The sequence below is a fragment of the Gavialis gangeticus genome, unplaced genomic scaffold (assembly GCF_001723915.1).
Source record: "Gavialis gangeticus isolate Ggan-Ray unplaced genomic scaffold, GavGan_comp1, whole genome shotgun sequence".
Lineage (NCBI taxonomy): Eukaryota > Metazoa > Chordata > Crocodylia > Gavialidae > Gavialis > Gavialis gangeticus.
Window position 1 is genome coordinate 18,880,991 of NW_017728997.1, and position 19,808 is coordinate 18,900,798.

Genomic DNA, 19,808 nt, shown 5'->3' on the forward strand with positions numbered 1-19,808 from the left:
GAAACCCACTTAATTCTTGATGCAAAGTGGGCCTTGAAACCGTGTATACTGTCAAGTTGCAAGTGGTTGTACTGACACCAAGCAAGGAGCTCCTAATGTTCCTACTTTAGTAGAAGGCAAGGATATTTGGGGAGATTATACCTATAAGTGAACCAACTACATGGTTGGGAAAGATTTTAGACATGCTTTCAAGCACAATGTACCAGAGGAAAGCTAATTTGTACCCAAAAGCTTATCAAAAAACCTCTCTCAACCAAAATGAAAGGCAAACATTCTTCATAGTGACAAACTCTTTACTCTTTAAACCCCTGATTCTCAACCAGGGCAATATAAGCACCCTGGAGTGCCTTGCAATCCTTTCAAGGGTGCAGTGGTGTGCCATGCAATGTTAGCACTATTAGGTGTGCAAACATGATTTATAAGATAAATCCAGAGATTTCAAATAGGAATCCATAGCCTCCAAAACATTCTGACCTGCTGTGGTTTTCACAAGTTCTTTGCAACAGAATTATTGCTCTATTTTTTTCTGTAGTCAAACAAGTAAAAATAAAGAGCTGGCATTTTCAGAGGAGTACCTTGAGCCTAAAAATGTTTAAAGCCACTGTTTAAAACGAACACAATTATAGTAAAATATAATATAAAAAGAACAAGAATTTGTCTTTCTTGGCCATTCTCTTGGAAAATTATACCCATTACAGTCTTCTCTTTAATTTAAGATCCTCTACTATCTTTAACATATTCAAATAACATACAGTATTCAAACCCTGCAGGCTGTTCCCAATTTCTGTATCAATGCTGATAATATAAAGGCAGAGTTGATCATATTCTGGTTTCTGTTTGATTTCAAGTGTCTCTGAAAATTATGTGGCCTCCAATTACCCTGTTGCAGTCTGCCTTTTTTTTTTCCTAATACTGCTCTTCCTTGAGTGCCTGATCCAGCAGCGCCTAAACAAAACTCCTGTTGAAATCCGCTTGATTTCTGCCCAAGCTGGAGCTGGAAGGCTGATCCTGAGGCTAAGTTTCAAGAAGGGAATTAATATGTTTATATTTAATTATTTCAAACAATTACTTAATATTTTCTTTGTGCCTTTTTTGCTTCCTTGTGAGAGGTGAAAAGGCTTTAGATATTAACTAAGTTTAATTTTATTTTAATAGTAGAAAAACCAGGTATTCAACTCATCCCGTTTGCTGGAGGCCTAGTGGAATTATAAGTTACATATCTCTAAAGCTACTGACACTTTGACACCTGAGTGTCAACATCACAGAAGACTGAAATTCAAGTAGCTTTAAGAAAAACTGGTTTTAGACAGACTCTTTAAACCCTGCTGCAGCTATCTAATTGAAAGCTATGGTGAGTACTTGGGTGGGGGGGAAGCTCTCAGAAAGAGTACCATCATCCACTCAACTGCAAGTTCAAAACTGAACTCTTCGTTCTCAGCTGCAAGGATTTCCCCAAATGCACAGAAAATAAGAATTGCTATTATTAAAATAACAAAACTGTGCTTGCGTTTATAAAATCCTTTAGTCCTTCTTCATAAATTGTGAGCAGCAAAAAAGGGCAGAGTAACTGACTTTGCAGGTCACCTTTAAAAGAAACTGAATTTCCTCTCTATCCGAGTAGGACACTGAAAGAAAAATGCTGAACAACATGCTTTCTTTCTGTTGTTCTCTTGATAATGTGAGAAAGATACTCTGTGTCTGAGTTTATTGCTCTTAAATATGCTCACAATAAAACATTGAGAAACTTTGCTTTCATGTTGTACTTGTCTCAGCTGCCATTTATTGATTTATGTCGAGTTCTACAAATCACTAGAGATTTATCCTCTGATTTCTACAGAAAGATCAAGGTGACCACTGAAATCACCACCTTAAAGGTCAAAATAAAAAGTTATCAGAAACGTACGTCACACTATTGTAATTACAGTGGGTATCAACTATCACAGGGTCCAAATTCCAGACCAACTGACTTTTGATGGCAGAAAATATAGCCAATATTTACAAACAGCATAAAATACATACTTTACCTACTAAATACAATGCTAAGGTGTTGTTTCAAAACAACTTGCAACACACCCAAACATTGCAAGTTTGTTTTATGGGATCTCAGCTGCATTTCCACAAGTCTGTCTCTGGTTGAGCTAGATGGCACCAACTGTCCTTCTTGGTACAGAACCCCAAGGAATAGAGCATGCATTTCTGCCCAGGAGACTAACAAGGCTAGTCCTCCAAAGACTGCTGCCTTCTTAGCATCTGCACACACATTTCTGAAGGGTCATCTGCTGAAAATGGGGTAAGCTTGATGATAGGCTATACTCTGTCTCCTCAAGTCGTGCTGGCATTGCCTCATCTACCTCGCTGAAGCCACGAGTCCAGATATGCTTCCCTTCTATGGGGTCTAGCATTCATATGGATGACACGTTTCTCTGACCCAGCATCAGATAAACATTCAATATTCGCAAAAACAACAATACTGATCTGAACCAAGATCTTTATATATCAACTTGCTGCTCAATGACAGCAGATAAAAACAGTGTATAGTATCCACACAAGACCAACTAGTTAAAGAACCGAGTCAGAAACTGAGGAGAGGTTTGCCAGCAACTAGTTGGCCAAACATTATCTGGTTCCATTTTGAAAGAAGGGAGCATGAGGTTGTAACTCAGATGCCAGGATCTTGCAAGAGCTGTAACTGGCTCTTCCACTTGCTTGCTCAAAGCCATGTTTCTGAAGGCTTATGCCATCGGTTGCTAGGCTCTGAATAAGTGAGTTCATCCAGAAAAGGTAAATTCTTCAAGGGAAGGAAAATGTATTGTGTGTCAATACATATGCAGAAGATACAAATTCAAAAAGGGAGTCCTCTGTATCAAAAAAGCTTCTCGTTGCAGCAGAAGCTAGTGCATCTTTGGCAGCCTCCACCCAGTCACATCTTCAGTAGATATCCAAAAGGAATATTTTCATATTCTTGAAGTTTGGGGAAGATAAGTGTCCTGGTGGGTTTTAAAGTTTAATATCAACTTGCTGAGAGACTCAAAATAAAGTTGGCTGCAAGCCATCATTTATCTTTATGCCACAAGTAATCTTGTGTCCTTTCCAAAACATTTCTCTTGCTGTGTTACCAGTTCTGCTCTTCCAATAGACAGAGTTAAATTAAGTTTTTTCTCACTGGCTGCTGTGGTCACTTGATGTCCTAGGAGTTCTGCAAAATGTGACTGTGGCAATCCTGATCAAACTATGGACCACATCACAGCACTCTGCCTGCTATACAAATTTGATGGTGACATTGCAGAGATACACTTCCTTTCCTCAAGAGCATTAGACTGGTTAACTAACTTTAAACTGGACTTATAATTGCTGCCCCAAGGCAGCCATATGAAAGAAGAAGACTGAAAGAAAAGTCTTCTTCTATTGTCTTTATTCCCTAAAGCCCCAGTGGACTGCCGAGTGCCTGTTCTCCCCAGAGATACTGCAGACATCATCAGATTTTAAAGGCCAACACACTCAGCGTGTCCAAGAGGAGCCGCCACAGGCCTCCTAGGATATACCTGTGGAAGTTTGGGGCATAGAGCAATAAGAGCTACGTGAGACACCAGCCCTGGACAGGCTGTTGGGGAAACCTAGCAGCTTTGTAAATTTAGGTTCAAGAGGTTTTCTGGCATTTCATTTTCTAAAAGCATAAGCACCTGTTAGGTTAGATTTTAATTTGTGCATGTGCATGTCTCCCCATGCAAACAGCAACTACCTGCAGACTGGAAGAGGAGAGAAGGCAAGTCCAAAGTTTCTCAAAGTCCAACTGCCAGAGAAGACAACATTAAATCACTACATCCACTGCTCCCTGCATTGGACCAAATGAACAGAAAGAGGAGGGAGCCAGGACCACTGGAGAAAAGACACTCATCAGTATAAAAAAACTCACTGGAGAAGGCACCTCTCACAGCAGCAGAAGCCTCACAGATAAAACAGCCGGTGAAAAGGTGAAATGCTTTGCAGCTCTCTAAACCAGTGGTTTTCAAACCTATTTTTTCGTCACATACCCATTTTCCTCCAAAATACTGCTGCTTCTAACCCCCTGCACACTTGATGCATCTTGCATGTTCATTCTCTAGGGAAAACTGGCAACACAGATGTGAATGCCATTACTCACCACACATCGACCAGTCAAAAACTCCACCACCACTATTAAAATTCAGGCAAAGCACCAAATAACCCAGTTTGAAAATCGCTGCTCTAAACTCTCTTAACACAAAATTTGCTTATTTGCCAATTATTTATTTATTCCTCCATGTTGCAACAAAAGGACCTTGCCCACTTCTGAAATTCAGAAGACTCCAGTAAAACTTCCCAGCTTGCTCTGCAAGCTCTTGGAATGAGTGGGGCCTTTAGAGGAAAAAAGAAACCAGCTAAATAAAAAATACCTTCCCTCACTCCTAGTTCCATGCGATCACAATGAAAGAATCTTTCATGTAAGCTACTCAATCATTTTGGCATACACTTTGCCTATGCCTCAACTCAGAGCTAAGCTATACTGTGGCCTGCTCCACTACCTTGTTTTGGACCTTGGCCATGCGCTAGCTGGGAGCCAGGTTTCACTGCAGAACCAAGTGAGCATGAACCTCACCCACACCCATCTAGAACTGGTTTTGTTGTGCTCTCTCTACTCAACTCTCTCAACATGAACCTTGTCCATGTGCCAGCTGAAGCCAGAGTACATTCAGCTTACCTGACATCTCTAGAAAAAGAGAGGAGCTACTTTTCAAGCTATCCTCAAAAGACCAAAGATTTTTTCAGAAAAGGAAGTAGCAGTTTGGAGAACTAAATCCAGTGAAGTAACTCAGACCCTGTGACATCCTTGCTACAAAGTTTAAGACCCGGAGTTTCTCACACACACCACACAGAAAAGGAAAAGTCTAGAGACCACTTCCTTAGGGGCAGTTTAAGCCCAGGTTTAGAACAAAGATCTGTTTTGCTTTCTGGTCTCACAGAGAAAGGGAATGTCACCTTATGAAGACTGAGGGGCACCAAGACAAGAGGGAGCCAACATAACCACTCGGTGATCTAATACTGACATTTATTTTAATAGGAAGTGACTTATCTGATGCTGATATAAAGCCAAGATCTAAAGAAAGTCTTAACAAAGAAAGCCTACCGCAGACAAAGCACTTCTGCAACCATTAGGTTTTTATTTCAGAGCTTCATAGATCAATCCAGAAGAGTTTCAGCAAATGTTTAGATAACCTAATGATCCTGCACTAGCAGATTCCTAGATTTGTTACCTTGTTTTCTTACTTGTAGGCCTCTGTCTTGCAAAAAAAACCTTACCTGTTTATGTGCAGGTCTTTATGTAGGATTGGCACCATGATGTTTCTCTTTCTGACCTTTTGTGATACACTTTGGTCCTTTCCTTACATCCAGGTTTCTCAGAAATATTCATCATTACCTACCTTCCTAAACTACATCTTTGTCCTCTTTGTCTGTTGTTTATTATAGAAAACACTGTAATAAGACACATGGGTATTTTACACTGTGCCATTTATTGTAGAGTTTATTTGCAAAATTTCAAAATAAGCTAAGAGAAAGAAGCCAAAGGAGCAGTGTTATTCTGTGAACCCATGTCACTAACCACACTCACATTTATGAATGTAACTGGAAGCAATCAAAGTACTCACAAGACAATCATTCAGTGCATCTGAGTAGCTATAAAGTTGTTACAATTTCCACCATTTTCTTCAAAAGATTATCATTCATACGCAAATAATAGCTCCACATACAAGTACAAAATATAAATAAAATACAGCTGAAGTAATACTTCATGTAAACCTATTCCACTGACAGATTGATCCTATAAACCAGCTCTTTTCATCTACCGTAGTAATCCTACTGCTGCACAAGTACAAAATCTGCATGTTAAAATCCTTTATACAGTTTAATGTTAGTAAGCACAGGAAAGAAACTGCACTTTTAATGGATATCATCAATCAGAGATTTTTTTATCCTAAAATGTTAAAAGTATTAGCAGATAATTTCAGTCTTGTATTTCTGATCCTGAAGAAGGCCAAAGCATATCATACTGGGTACAAGAAGTGTTGCCTCTATTTTCTTAGCAGCTCAAAGCAACAGCTTCCAGGAGTTTAGGACTAGAAAACTTTCTGTCACTGAATCTGTTGGGGCTTTGAAAAGGCAGGACATGGCTATCCGAACTGGGGGTTGGACTTGCTAATACTACAGCTATTCAGACATGTGTAAAGGGTATTTAATGACCATAACAGTCAAGACTTTAATTTTACTTCTCATCTGAAAACATAGCTCAAACAGAGCAGTGTCCCAATCCTATACCACCAGGACCCAGGATCATACCAGTTCCAAAGGAGGCACGGCCGCCACTGAATCACCGACAGCATCCCAAGTCATTTACACTGTTTCTCACCTTCAAAAAGTGTACCACCCAGGCCCTGAAAAAGCTTGATCTTTCTAGTGTGCAGGCTGATTTCTCTTACATCTTTTCCCCATGCCTCTCCTGTTTTTTCTTTAGGCTGTAGATAGACCTTAACTGGGTTTTGTTGTCTTAAAAAAAAAACAACCCCTTTTTAAAACACATTAGACATTCAGATCTTCCCTATCTCTAGAAATCTTTGACTGAAGTATTAGTGAAAAAGAAGAGTCAGAATTAAACTGTGCAAATGGAAATGGAAAAGAAAGTTATTTTAGTTAGAATAAATAACATTTTGAGGAGAAAGACAAATGGGGGGGTTAACCCTATTGACTTCTTGCAAAAGGAAAAAAAATGTTAAAAATGTGATATTCCAGCCTCTCTAAATCAATTGTGAGGATAATATAATCTAGGACACCCAGAAGGTTCTCTAGGAAAACAAAACAAAACAAAAAGAGGTACGACAGATCTGACATGTCCGAGGCTAAAAACCCAAACAAGCCCTACCTGTTTTGTTCTGAACACCCCTTTCAGATGGCTTTTCTAACATTAAAACAATGCAAGAGAGAACAATCATAATTGTTTAAATAGCTTTTGTAAATCTTCCTTGAAAAGTTAAGAAGTACTGGCTCACTCAGAGATCATGCTTATACACGGAACATCAAGCTTATTCCCATGTTTGTTGGGCTTCTGCTACATTAATTGTTTTTTAATGACACTTATCTCTTTTTACACGAACATCCAAGTTTATTCTATAGACAGCTAATTAGCATCTTGCCAAACAGCTGATTAGTAATTTACCTTTTCCCAGTAGGAAGACTATTCAACACTCTTGAACTAACCTTCATAATTATTTCTTAAACATTAAGAGATTTTGTACTTTAGTAAAATAAATGTCCTGCATCTTACAAGCCATGGTTGTCAGATGCTCTCATTAATCGGATTAGAGGTGAACGCAGGATATACAGTCATGCGAAACAAACAGGTCAGCATTCCCAATGCTCAAAGTATTTCCCATGCTCAGGAAGACTAAATAGTCTATAAAAGCAAGGTAAAGCTGAACACAATCAAGTGGTGCTGGACCCAGATAAAGATTAATTCTGAGAAGGTGTCAGCAGCTGCCACATATAACTTGTTCTACACTCAACTGATATCACTAAACTTTGCGTGCTTGTTTTAATCCCACTGACCGTTCGTTCCACAGCTCTGTACAGAAGCCTCTTTTCACTAAAGAAGCTCACCATAATTTCCATGCATTACATAAACTTTATTAGCCATGGCAGATAGGGAGATCAGCCTCTGCATCAGAATTTCCTAAATCTCTGAATGCTAGAAGCTGCAGTGGGAGAACAGCAGAGGATGGGAAATTCTGGACATGCCCTGTACACCATGGACCTCTAAGCATCCATGCTCTGCTATTGTGCGAGACAAAATAAGGGGCTAGATAGATCTACCACCTGACCCTGTAAACAGCTGATCTTATGTTACATGCTTGTGTTTAGCCCCGACTCAAAAAGCTGCTGTGAATATCAGGTTCAGGATCCAAGATAACTCACCATGGGTAACCAGAGCTTTGCAAGGTTGCTTCAGGCCTGCAACTCGTCTAGATATCATGTCTATGGAACCCTTTGGACAAAACTCCTAAAATCTGAAAAACCCACTGCACTTTCATCCATGTCACTGTGAGGATTATTTCCCTTTTTCAACTGATTATAGACATAACTTCCTAATATGCAAAACTTCTTGTATGTAAAAAAAAATGCTAGTAAAAGGGAGAGACTGGAGGGGAAGAAAGTGGATGAAGATTATTTCAACTATTACTTGGAAAAGTGAAGAAACTAATGATAAACTGAAAATACATGAAACAGGTTCATGCAGAGCTCAATAAATAATTAAAACGGACTACAAATGAATAGGAATGTAGCTGGCTGACATGCCTGAGGTATGGTAACAAGTGATCCTGGGTTTAAAACAAAAACTGAACAAGTGCACAGGTTGGGCTTTTATTCATAAAATGTCTTACTCCAGGAAACATTAACACCTACAATGGAGCTACTTATGCTCAGATGCACAAACACTTTCCATTTTCATATTGACAAAGCAACATTTTGAATCTAAGAATGTTGAATTAATTTACACAAGGGAATTACTTAAACTTCTGCTGAGGGGAAAAGTAAGTGCAGTTACCTACTGTAATATTAGGATAGTATTAACAATCAACTCAAATGCAAACTTTGCATTATTTTATCAAGCCATTTATCCAGACTTAAGAAGACACAATGAACACTGACCCATAGCAATAAAGACTGTTCTTTGTAAAGGGCTGTGTGCACTTACAGAGCAATAGAATAGATAAACTACATCACCACTGTGTTGACATGTACTGAACATAAAATCATGAAAGTCTATAAAGAATGTTAGCAGTCATAATATGGTACATTTATAAGTAGTTAAGGAGTTTTTTTTAGAAAAAAAGAACATGTGCCATAGGTAAACTGACAGGCTGTTACAAACAAAAGAGATAGCAACACAAAGTCAGCTGCACATCATAAAGACAAGAAAGATAACCAGAAAATACTGCAATCAGTCCTGTTAGTAAGGAAAAAGCCTTGGCAGACATTGTATAGCCATTACTCTCAATACTTTAAGGAGGCAAAGCCAATGATAATTAACTTTTAAATGTACTTGTTCATAATTGCTGATTTAAGGTGGATTACTCCTGCTAGAATCTGCAGTCTTAAAACCAAAGTGCTACTGCAAGGCAGCATCAGTATTCCAGTATTAGTCATCAAAGGAGAAGGGAGTACAGTGACAGAGTAGTTTACAAGTCACACAATTTCCAGCATTTGAGGTTCCTTTAACCTAAATGCCAAATCCATGAAACCTAGAGTTGTCAAGTATCTTTCTTATACATAATACTTTGCTCTTTTTAACAGGATCATCAAAATAATTCTCTGCTGGCTTTAAGTGTGCACATTTTAGAGCTCAATAAACTGAGGCACAAAGAGTTAAAATAATTTGCCTGAAGTCACAGCATATCACTAAAATACTAAAAATAGAACCTATGACTTGAACTACAGGCATCCTGCTATGGCTAGGACTAGACCGGTTTTTCAGGAAACATCTAGCCAGACAGTTAAAGAAAAGACAATTCTAGAAAGCAAGAGAATGCTTTACTTATGTCTGACCACCATTGTCTCAAGCATCAGAAAGGTCAAGTTAGTAGCATGGCTGTGCTATTAAATCCCCTCTCCGTCTTCTCTTCTCCAGACTAAAATCAGTCCAGTTCCCTCAGCCTCTCTTCACAGGTCATGCACCCCAACCCCCTAACCCTAATTTTTGTTGCTCTCCACACATCCTTCTGGGTCACAGGACTCCAGATGTGGCCTCCCCAACGTTGAACAGACAGGAAGAATCACTTCCCTCCATCTGTAGGCAATGCTCCTACCAGTGCAGCCCAGAATACCGTTAGTCTTCTTGGCAACAAGAACACACTGCTGGCTCCTGTTCAGCTCACTGCCCACCCTCACCCCCCAGAGCTGCTGCCCAGCCGGTGCCGGTGCATGGGATTGTCCTGTCCTAAGTGCAGGACTTTGCACTTGTCCTTGTTGAACCTCACAAGATTTCTTTTGGCCCAATCCTCTAATTTGTCAAGGTCACTCTGAATCCTAACCCTGCCCTTCAGCATATCTACTCCCCCCAGCTTGGTGTCATCCAAAAAACTTGCCGAGGGTGCACTGCATCCTATCTTCCAGGTCATTAATGAAGGTATTGAACAAAACTGGACCCAGGACAAACCCCTGGGGCACTCCACTTGATGCCAACTGCCAATTAGACATCAAGCACTGATTACTATTACACTTTGGGCCTGACAATCCAGCCAGTTTTCTATCTACCTTACAGTCTATTCATCCAACCTGTACTTCCTGAGCTTGCCTGCAAGAATGTTGCGGGAGACTGTACCAGAAGCCTTGCTCAAGTCCCCATATATCATGGCCTCTGCTCTCCCCACATCCAGACCCAGCCATCTCATCATAGAAGGCAATCAGGGTGGTCAGGCATGACTTGCCTTTGGCGAATCCATGCAGACTGTTCCTAATCACTTTCTTCTGTAAAAGCTACATACAATGAACTGACATTTCTCTTGAAGAATGTGAGGCTATTCTAAAATCTGTTACACCAACACATTGTAACCTTTTATTATACATCTAAATTTTCTAATATAATGTTCAAGATGCCTTTAGAGGTTGAAGCATGGCCTCTTCCTTCCTCATAAGTCAGTATTTTTTCAGCACTACAAAGTAATGTCTGCTTATTTCAAACAGGTGATTTGGAACTTTTTTTTTTTAAACTTACCAAACAAACAGCTCTTATCCCCCTTCAGGTGCCTGTTTTCATTCTTTCAGTTTTCTGCTTATATGAAGAAATAAACTGCAATTCATCTACATATTAAATCAACGTTCCTTCTGCACTTCTAAAAATTCTTGAAAACATTTCTTCTAGACCTTCATTAACATATAAATAGACTCCCTTACTGTTGCAACATTTGCATGAAGCACAGTTCAAAAGTGCAACAAAGAAAACACAATATTAAGAATTAAATAGATATTTAAAAGAATAAAAGCTGAATAGCAAGTTATATCTGACAACTACATTAACAAAGCAAAACTCTAGACATTTTGTTCCAGTACCAGACTAAAAGAGAATGGAAATAGGTGGCTTATTACTGCTGTCCTAACAGGCCAAGGACATGGCAAACCATACTGCAGACAATAATTATCACTAATCATGAGTTAAAAAGAAAAAAACAGGAGAAGCCATAAAGGGAGGACACCTGTGTAGGGTTTAGCCTCATATTAATAATGTACAAGTATCTAACTGATCAACCAGCACAGCCTGTCATCAGTTCATTTTTTTCTTCAGATGATGCAATTTTATCCAAGAGTGCACCCATGACAAAACCACAAGGCTAAGAAAAGGCAAAAAAAAAAAAAAAAAAAAAAAAAATCAAACTTTTTAGACTCAAGCACCTCCTTTGTCCATCCCCTCCCCCCCCCCATTAGACTCAAGACACCCCTCAGAAAATGCTGGCTCTTAGTTTCTACAAATTTTTTTGACTACAAAGTAGAGCAATTCTTCTGTTGCAAAGAACTGAGAAAGACAGCAGGTCAGCATGTTTTCAACACTGTGGATTCCTGTTTGAAATCTCTGGGTTTATTGTGTAAATCAAGTTTGCACACCCATCAGTTCTAACACTGCATGGCACCCTAATGCCGCCCTTTAAAAGATCTAAAAGGACGTCAGGGTTCTGCAACACCCTGGTTGAGAACCACTGACCTGGCCTCCGCTGCTCTAAAATACGGGGCTAACTTTTTTTGGCAGGCATGCCACAAATAAAGCCCCACACCCACCCTTAGTGCTACAACAATCCTCTTCCTCTCCCTGATTTTCTCCTCTGTTTTCTGCTCCCTACTCTACGCTCTCTGTCCATTCTGCCACTCTGCCTCCAGCTCCCTGCCCTGTCTGCTCCTGTGTTCCCTGATCCCTCCTTGATTTGCCGTGCACCACATACACAGGCTGCCCCTAACACTAGCAGTACACGTGCTGCAGGTCAGCCACTCCTGCTTTAGAAGGGTAAGATAGCACTGCATCCATACTTATTCTGTATATATTAAATAGCTCAAAATTCCTTCATCTGTTCAGGGGAAATGTAAAGATAACCCCATTAATTCTAAAATGTATTACTTTTATTTAATCTTGCAGGTGTAATCCTAAAAGCATTAGCACCTTGATGTATTACATGCGCGGTTATGTATAAACCACTACTTATTGTTTGGTACCTGTTCTTCCCTAAATACCCACAGAATATCTGTTATGCCAAAATGTCTGTAAGAATAAGGAAATGTCATTATGCCCAAAAGCTTGTCCACCATCTTTCCCAACTATAGAGTTGGTCCAATAAAATATAATACTAAAGCCCACTTCTCACATAACTGTATCCCCTGCACCATTACAGCTATCATGATACTAATACAGTATTATAAAGAAGCAACTGAACAATAAATTAAAATTTTCCTTATTACACTGTCAGGAGGGATAAATCATGAATCCTTCCCAAGTCAAAGTATTAGAAAAAGGTGAGGTAAAGAGAAACAAAACATTAAAACTCATTTTCTGGACTCACATGCCCTGGCCATTCAAAAATACATACACAAAATGTACAGTGTTTTCAGTGCAAGACTTTTTCCCCTTTCATCCTCAACTTCACTTAACATGCTACTGAGGTCCCTTCAAACCTAAACATCTATGGAATCTATAGTCAGGTTTGCTAAGGCTTCCCCATCACTTCTGAAGATCTAAACACAACCTCAGAGGTTTGGAGTTAGTCAGAATCCTATCTTCTTTTGGAGTTTGTACACCACAATATGGTGTGAAACAATTTTTTATCACCACAATATTAGCCAACTTAAAGGCAAAAGTAGTGGCATAAGTCTCATGCCATTAGACTAACATAGTGCCTACAGTGTACTAGGTGATTTATCAACAGCACACTAACCTCTTGGATTTGGCTTAGTGCTGCAACATGAAAGGACACAAGTTGCAAACTATACGTAAACAGCAAAAAATGCAAACTAGAATAAGGGGAAGCAGCACAACACTAGCATCTTCCTTATTTTCAAGGGAATAGCACTTACAGACATACTGGTTTATTTGGCAAACATGCTGTTCAAATTAAAATCACTTTCATTTTAGAGAACACATAGGAAAGCTCTGCAGCAATCCCTGGAATGGAATTGCATTTGAAAGTTCATACAGACTGCATCATAAACTCCAACGTTCCTTATTTCCTTCACCAAAAAGATTGACCCCAATTAATTTTTGCCAAAGAAAAAAATTCCAATTGCCATTTCACATGCACAGGAAGGAACTTTGACTTGTCAAAACATAAACAAGTTATACAAACTTAAGTCTCTTGAAGGCTTAAAATACAAAAATACAAAATAAAAAATCTACTCCTCCATCTAGTACATTGTAGGAGAGTGTAGAACCAGTGAGATTCAGTAGGAACAGTATTAATAAATCTGTGGCAGCACTGCAAATATAACCCATTTTACTAACAATTAAACAGATGACAAAGGCTTCAATTTTTTTTTCCCACAGATGGACTGGATGCTCCCACCACTACTCAATCACTCTGTAGCACATGACATTTTAGGAGAACATATTTCCTTGTTGATTTTTCCAAAGATGCCCTGGGGCTTTAAAGATGTCAGTTTGTGAATTTAGAGTTACGCCAGGAAACTCTCTGCAGAAGACCTAAACAGGTGGATCTTTACCTGTTCTTCCAGCACACTTGCAGAATTCTCCATTGCAACAGTTGAGCACAAAGAGGATTACTTCAAGGGCAAGCACTTGAGAAGCATTTATTTTTGTCCTTGAGTCGCTTAGGAGAGCAGATCAAAAAAACCACACAATCATTCTCCCACTGCATCAAGATGCAATCCCCAGTAGCAGCTGCACTAAAACAAATTGTGATTATTTAGAAAACTGAATTTTGCAAGCGCTGCTACAATACATGCAGAAAAGCAGTCCATTTTACCAAGATTAGTTTGTTTAGCGTTGCCTGGAACAAATACAGTTTTTATATTGATATGAAAAGGTAATTTGATCATTATGACAACTGTTAACAAGAAAAAATGAGGAATTCAGTTAAGAAATCAAAATAGCATCATGCAACCTCTGGGCAGCTGCCTCAATAGGACAATAAAGCTCTCTTGCTTCCCTTAGCACTTCTTATCTACAGCAGGGCCAAGTACACATATTCAGTTTCTACTGGGAGAATCATCCCTCTCCCAGTAGAAACCGTAAGTGTACAGAGGTTCCAGATTTTTCTCCCAGAGCAAAAATAACTATTCTGGGAGAAAAGCCACCCAACTACAACCACACAGAAATTGCTCCCAGAAGAGTTTTTCCTGGAAGAATGAACATCTGTACCCCTTACTATGGCTTACCTCCTCCCAGGATGAAAGGTTCCCACGCTTCCACTGCTAGAAATAGAAGTTTGTACATAGCCTAGAGAGGTTTCTCAAGGACTAAATAACAGCAATAAGATGATTTCAAGAAGTTCTACTTCATATATTTATTATATTTCCTTTACTGGGAAGGGCATACTTTGGATCAATGGTATCAACATGCTGCTTGCTTTAATAGTAGGTTAAGGAAGTGGTCTCCAGTTTACTTGTAGATCTTCCCTACTTTATCTGTTATTCCATTTCATCAGATAGAGATCAGACTGATGTGTCTGATAACACAAACAACACAAAACTCAAGGAAAAACACTTTATTGGTAAGAATAAAAGGACTAATTTCACTGTCTTCTCCCATGTGAATAAGTGTTTCTGGTCTCCCTCAAGAACTTACAATTTCTATTTAAGTGTGCCATCTTATTCTACTTTAATAGTAGTGGTACACACCCACTAAACTCCTCTCTTTACTAAAGAACCAACTTCTGAAATAAAAAAGAGCTCAGAGAAGTTAAAATTAAGACAAATTTAAGGGAAAGGGATAAGCACTGAGATTCAAACAGATATCTAGTGGCCTGATGAAGTAGTAAGTTGGCACAAAGCTACAGTGACTAGGCTTACAATATACTTGGGTGGGGTTTTTTTAATGAAGTCTGGTTAACTCTCATTGCTTTCTATAACATAGCTATAGTGCTATTACTATAAGAAAACGAACCACGTAGTTGCTAGGGTACCAACAAAAGAACTTTCACACATATTTCACTGCAGGCTCGGAGTTTGTTCTGATTACAGATTTTATTTTAATTGCTGAAAATACTCAAGAAAGAAAAAATATCTGTCATCAAACCCCAGACTATATTCACAGTCATGGCAGATATAAAATACTCTCCCCATATGTTAAGGTGAACAAATGTAATATGAAACCAAAGGTGCAAATATGAAAACTACGTTTCTTCTATTTCATTTTTTTTTAAATATAGTCATCTTCCATGCTGTAACTTTTTGGCCTAAGTTTTGGGCCAAATTTGACCAAGACTAGGTATCAGATTTTACGAATTCCAGAGCTAATGTCCATGATTACACTTAAAATGTTTCATTGGAAGCAAGTCTTTAAAACACCCAATTCCCTTTCAGGGTTTTCAATTTGCAGGGCAACGGTATGCTACTCAGTTGTTCAAAGGGCAACAAACCAGAAACTGACTACTTTAGGTTGTGCCAGCAGGAAAAAATTTAAAAAGAACTATTTTAATAATGCAGGGGGCTACTATTAATAATAGGACACTTGTTAAAAATATTACTTTTGTCCTGTGTCTTTTTGGTGACAAGACCATAGAACAACAGGGGGCAAGTAAATGACTAATTATTCTCCTCCATAAGGTTCAGTAGTGACCAATACAATTCTCACACCCTTTGACTCCAGCTTTTTTCAATTACTATAAAACACTGTGATACCAGCTGTAGCCCAACTTTCATCCACCATCAACAGACATAAATGATCAACTCTTCCCTAGCCCAGAGCTTTCTGACTGTTATGGAGGGGCAACCCCAGCAACCTTTGTTTGGATTCTCTCCCATGAATGACCCCAGTATCTGCACAAGCTCACTGTTTTCAAGAGCAGCAGCAGCAGCAAGGTGGTAATATTACTGACAGTGTCATACCTGCCTGTGGTATTCTAAAAAAGAAAACCAAAGCTGGCCAGTCCTGTTGATTTAACTCTGCTGCTATCTGGAAATGCCATGAAGAGACCTGGTGGCAGCAGAACCGCCTGCACAGATCTGAAAACAGCACTACAGCTATTTACACTTGGAAAGCTAACCTTGCAATCTTTAGGTGCAGAATCTTAGTTTTCCTTTGCAAATAAAAAATTAGGAAGTGTATAGTCTGGTCTCACAACATCCATCAGAAAAGATGCCCAACTCCTGATCTGGAAGTGGATCTTTCAAGTTCTGCAAGAGCACTAAACACAGCACATTAAGAAGACTTCTATACTAGGGACTACAGCCCGCACAATAGCAGCACATGGACATACCCTTGTAGTTAAATGCCTGCAAGAATTTCCATTTTTTAATTAAAAAGATACTGTTTTCCAACCAGTTCTATATTTCAATATCTGATATATATTCATAGATTCATAGATGCTAGGGTCAAGTAGATTAAAAAAAAAAAACGAGGGATACTTTGAAAATATCTAAAGTGTGTAGTGTAGTTACTCTTGATGAAACAAAAATTAAGTGGAGACAGCATGATTATGCCAGACAGGCTGCTGGTCACTACTTTAACCTCAATTCACTCCATTTTCCTCCCTCTTCTTCAATGTCTGTTGTCACTTTATTCTTCTACTGTCCCAAAACAGAACATCCTACTCCACAAAATATTAAAAAATTAAAATTCAAAAAGCCATAACTCCTGAAACTGGCAAGCCATCGTGTCACATTAAATGCTTTCCCTCCCAATTCCCTGTCTTAACTATAAATTTCTCAAAGAACAACTTTGTCTTGGTTTTTACAGTGGCTATCCTGAGAGGACCATGATGTTAGTCTCTAAACATTGCCTTAAGTGACTAGTTCAAAGTCTGTCCTGAAGTTTAATATGCTGCTGTTTCATTAACATCTGAAAGAGCTGGAACATAGTGCGAAAACAAATTGCATCAAGAGGTGACACTTAATAACTGGTCTTAAAGCACTCTCACAATATCAAGAGCCATAAACCTTTACTGACATTGTATGTCAAAGAGATATGACCTCAAAGCAAGGCAACTGAACATTGCAATGAGTGGGAGTGGAGAGTGTATTACTTTTTAAAGACATAAATAACCAGAAAATGCTTTTTTTTCTCCTTGTTTTAGTTAACTCAAGATTAAGAATAGCATTAAGTATCAAATAGTTTATATTTAAATCTCTGATTTTATTAAACAGTGCTGTTCCAAAGGCTCTGAAAGCATTTTGGTTTTCTTTGAAGCTCAACAAAAACCTTTTTAAACATTTCATTTTCCAACCCAAACAAAACACTACATTGCTGCATAACAAAAATAAAGCTATAAGGGTATCAGTTCCAGCATTAAGGAGCAGCTAAGTGTTTACCACCTCTCCCCCACATAAAGCATCAATATAAATGGGGAAAAAGATATGAAATGTTCAGAATGTCTGCCCTTTAAGGATAAAAATAAGGAAGTTATTTCAGCACATTTTTATTATAGTGGGTTACTGCAAACAAACTGCACAGCAAAACCATCAAGCACCCAGATCATTCTCAAAGAAAAATAAAGAGTTGGGCTTATAACTCTATTCTTGAATGACCACATCGTGGCTCAGGACTGCACAAACTGCACAGCAGCGTGAGACCCTTCCAGCCGCATACGTAGCATGACGTGCATTTCATGTTTCAATACCTCAAGCCGTGCCCTAACAACCATTCTGGCCGTCCCTGGGCCACTCCCCGGACCACTCCCCACACCTTTGCTCTCTTTTCTTCCAGAAAGACCCAGCAACCTGAAGCTCCCAACACCAGACCCAACCCCCTCTCCCCCTGCTCATTTCCTAGTGATAATGGGGCAGGACACTGAGCCCTCCCTCAACAGAGCTCCTTCTAACCCTGCGGACAACACAAACCAAAGGAGAGCAACAAAAATTAAGGGGGGTGAGGGGGGCGCAGCAAAGAATGCTAGGAAACAAATAGTTAGTGGGAGCCACCCCAGCTTCAATTGAAGCTAGCAACAGGAAAGTCCACCCGGGACCTCTTGAGATTACACTGACAACATTTCATACAAGCAGGATGTTGGCTGCCATACTTAACCTGTGGCTGGTAAAACAAATTAGGTTGTTAGGCGTGTGGTGTCAGGGTTGACAGTAGTCTTGCACAGAGTTCAGACCATGTTTTGGACAGATCCTGCTGCAGGCAGGCAAACTACTTGACCTCTGGAGGTTGCTTCCAGCCTCGCTTCTCTATGGCTCTGGGACTAAGTTTTCTTTCACACAGAGTGTCATTAAAGCGTGGAACTCACTGCCACCAGCTGTGAACTGCCAGTTCAGCCACGTTCAAACCGGGATCAGACACGCGCTTGGCAGACAGGGGCATCAGTCACTACTGAGACAGAAGTGAAGGGCACGGCCACTGAATCTGAACTTCCTCCACTTTAAACGCTGGAGGCTGCAAGTGAGACCCCGGTCAGACCCAGATATCCCTTGCGGCCTCCAGTCTCGGCCGCCGTGGGACAGGACTTTTAACACATCGGGAAAAACATGGACCCCGGCTCGCCAAGGAAACTATAAATGCCCTGTATTACTGGGGGACACTAGTAACGTGTTACTGAATGCTTGGGACAAACAACAATGAAAATGGGGATAGGAAGGGAGGTCAGAGTTTCGTTACCAGAGCGCCAAGGTGGGGGGGACATGGAGCAGAGCACACCGGACAGCACCTGCTGGCCCTCAACCGAGCCCCAGGAGCCAGCAGACACTGCCCTGCGATACTCCACTTGGAGACAGGAGCAAAGCAGAGTGAGGGAAGCAGCCCCGCAGTCCCCAGGGCCCCTCCGGCCACCACCTCCTTCCCGGCCAGGAGAAGGTCGACCAGCAGGTCCCAGACAATGGAGGGGAGCGCACAACCGGAGAGATGAGGGGAACAGTGAGCTGCCACGGGACAGGCCCATCTGTCCACCTGTAAGACGCGTGGGTCCGGCCCGCCAGGTCTGGCTGGGCTCCGCGAGTCGGGGAGGCTGCAGGGGGAGGGGACAACCAAGCACGGGGAGGGGAGCGCCACAACCAGACCAGCGCACCCACCACCCACTCCATCAAGCCACTGCCCAGCCCCGGTAAGGACAGCAGCCCCGCGCTCGCTCCGGCCACAGCTGCCGTCCTGGAGCTTGGCTAGGGGCACGACGGAGCTCGACGGAGGCCGGGCCGGCGGCGAGGGGCTCCCCGCACCCGCACCCCCCGGGCCCTTACGCTCGAAGTCGGAGTCGTCGGAGTCGGATTCGGCGCCGCGCTCGGGCTCGCCCTCGCCGTTGGACTCGGTCTGCATGGGCTCCCCGTCGAAGTTGACACCCTTGCGGCCAGCGGCCGCGGCCTGCTGCTGGTCGCGGGCATCCCGCAGGCGGCTGAAGTAGTCGGCGGCGAAGCCGAGCAGGTCGGGCGGCCGGTGCCGCAGCACCTCCACCGTGTAGCCCTGCAGCAGCTCGGTCAGGCCCGGCGGGATCTCGATGCTCATGGTGGAGCCGAGCCGGGCCGGGCCGGGCCGCCCCTCCCCGCTGCGGCTGGCTGGGCGCGGGCGCGGGCTCGGCCTCCCTCCGGGTGCGGACTGACTCCCGCCGCCGCCGTCACACGAGCCGCGCCGGGGGGAGGAACGCGAGGCGCATGCTCCG

The 19,808-nt window shown here is 41.2% G+C and overlaps 1 protein-coding gene across 1 annotated transcript in view; it reads right to left on the reverse strand.

Annotated features, from left to right (window-relative positions):
- Positions 1–19,751, reverse strand: part of PRKAR2A (protein kinase cAMP-dependent type II regulatory subunit alpha) — a 97,528-nt gene extending 77,777 nt beyond the window's left edge. The window contains exon 1 of the mRNA XM_019504873.1: positions 19,393–19,751. Within this exon, the coding sequence (XP_019360418.1) occupies positions 19,393–19,654 (262 nt within the window). The 5' untranslated portion in view covers positions 19,655–19,751. The remainder of the gene's footprint in view (positions 1–19,392) is intronic.
- Positions 19,752–19,808: the final 57 nt, after the last annotated feature.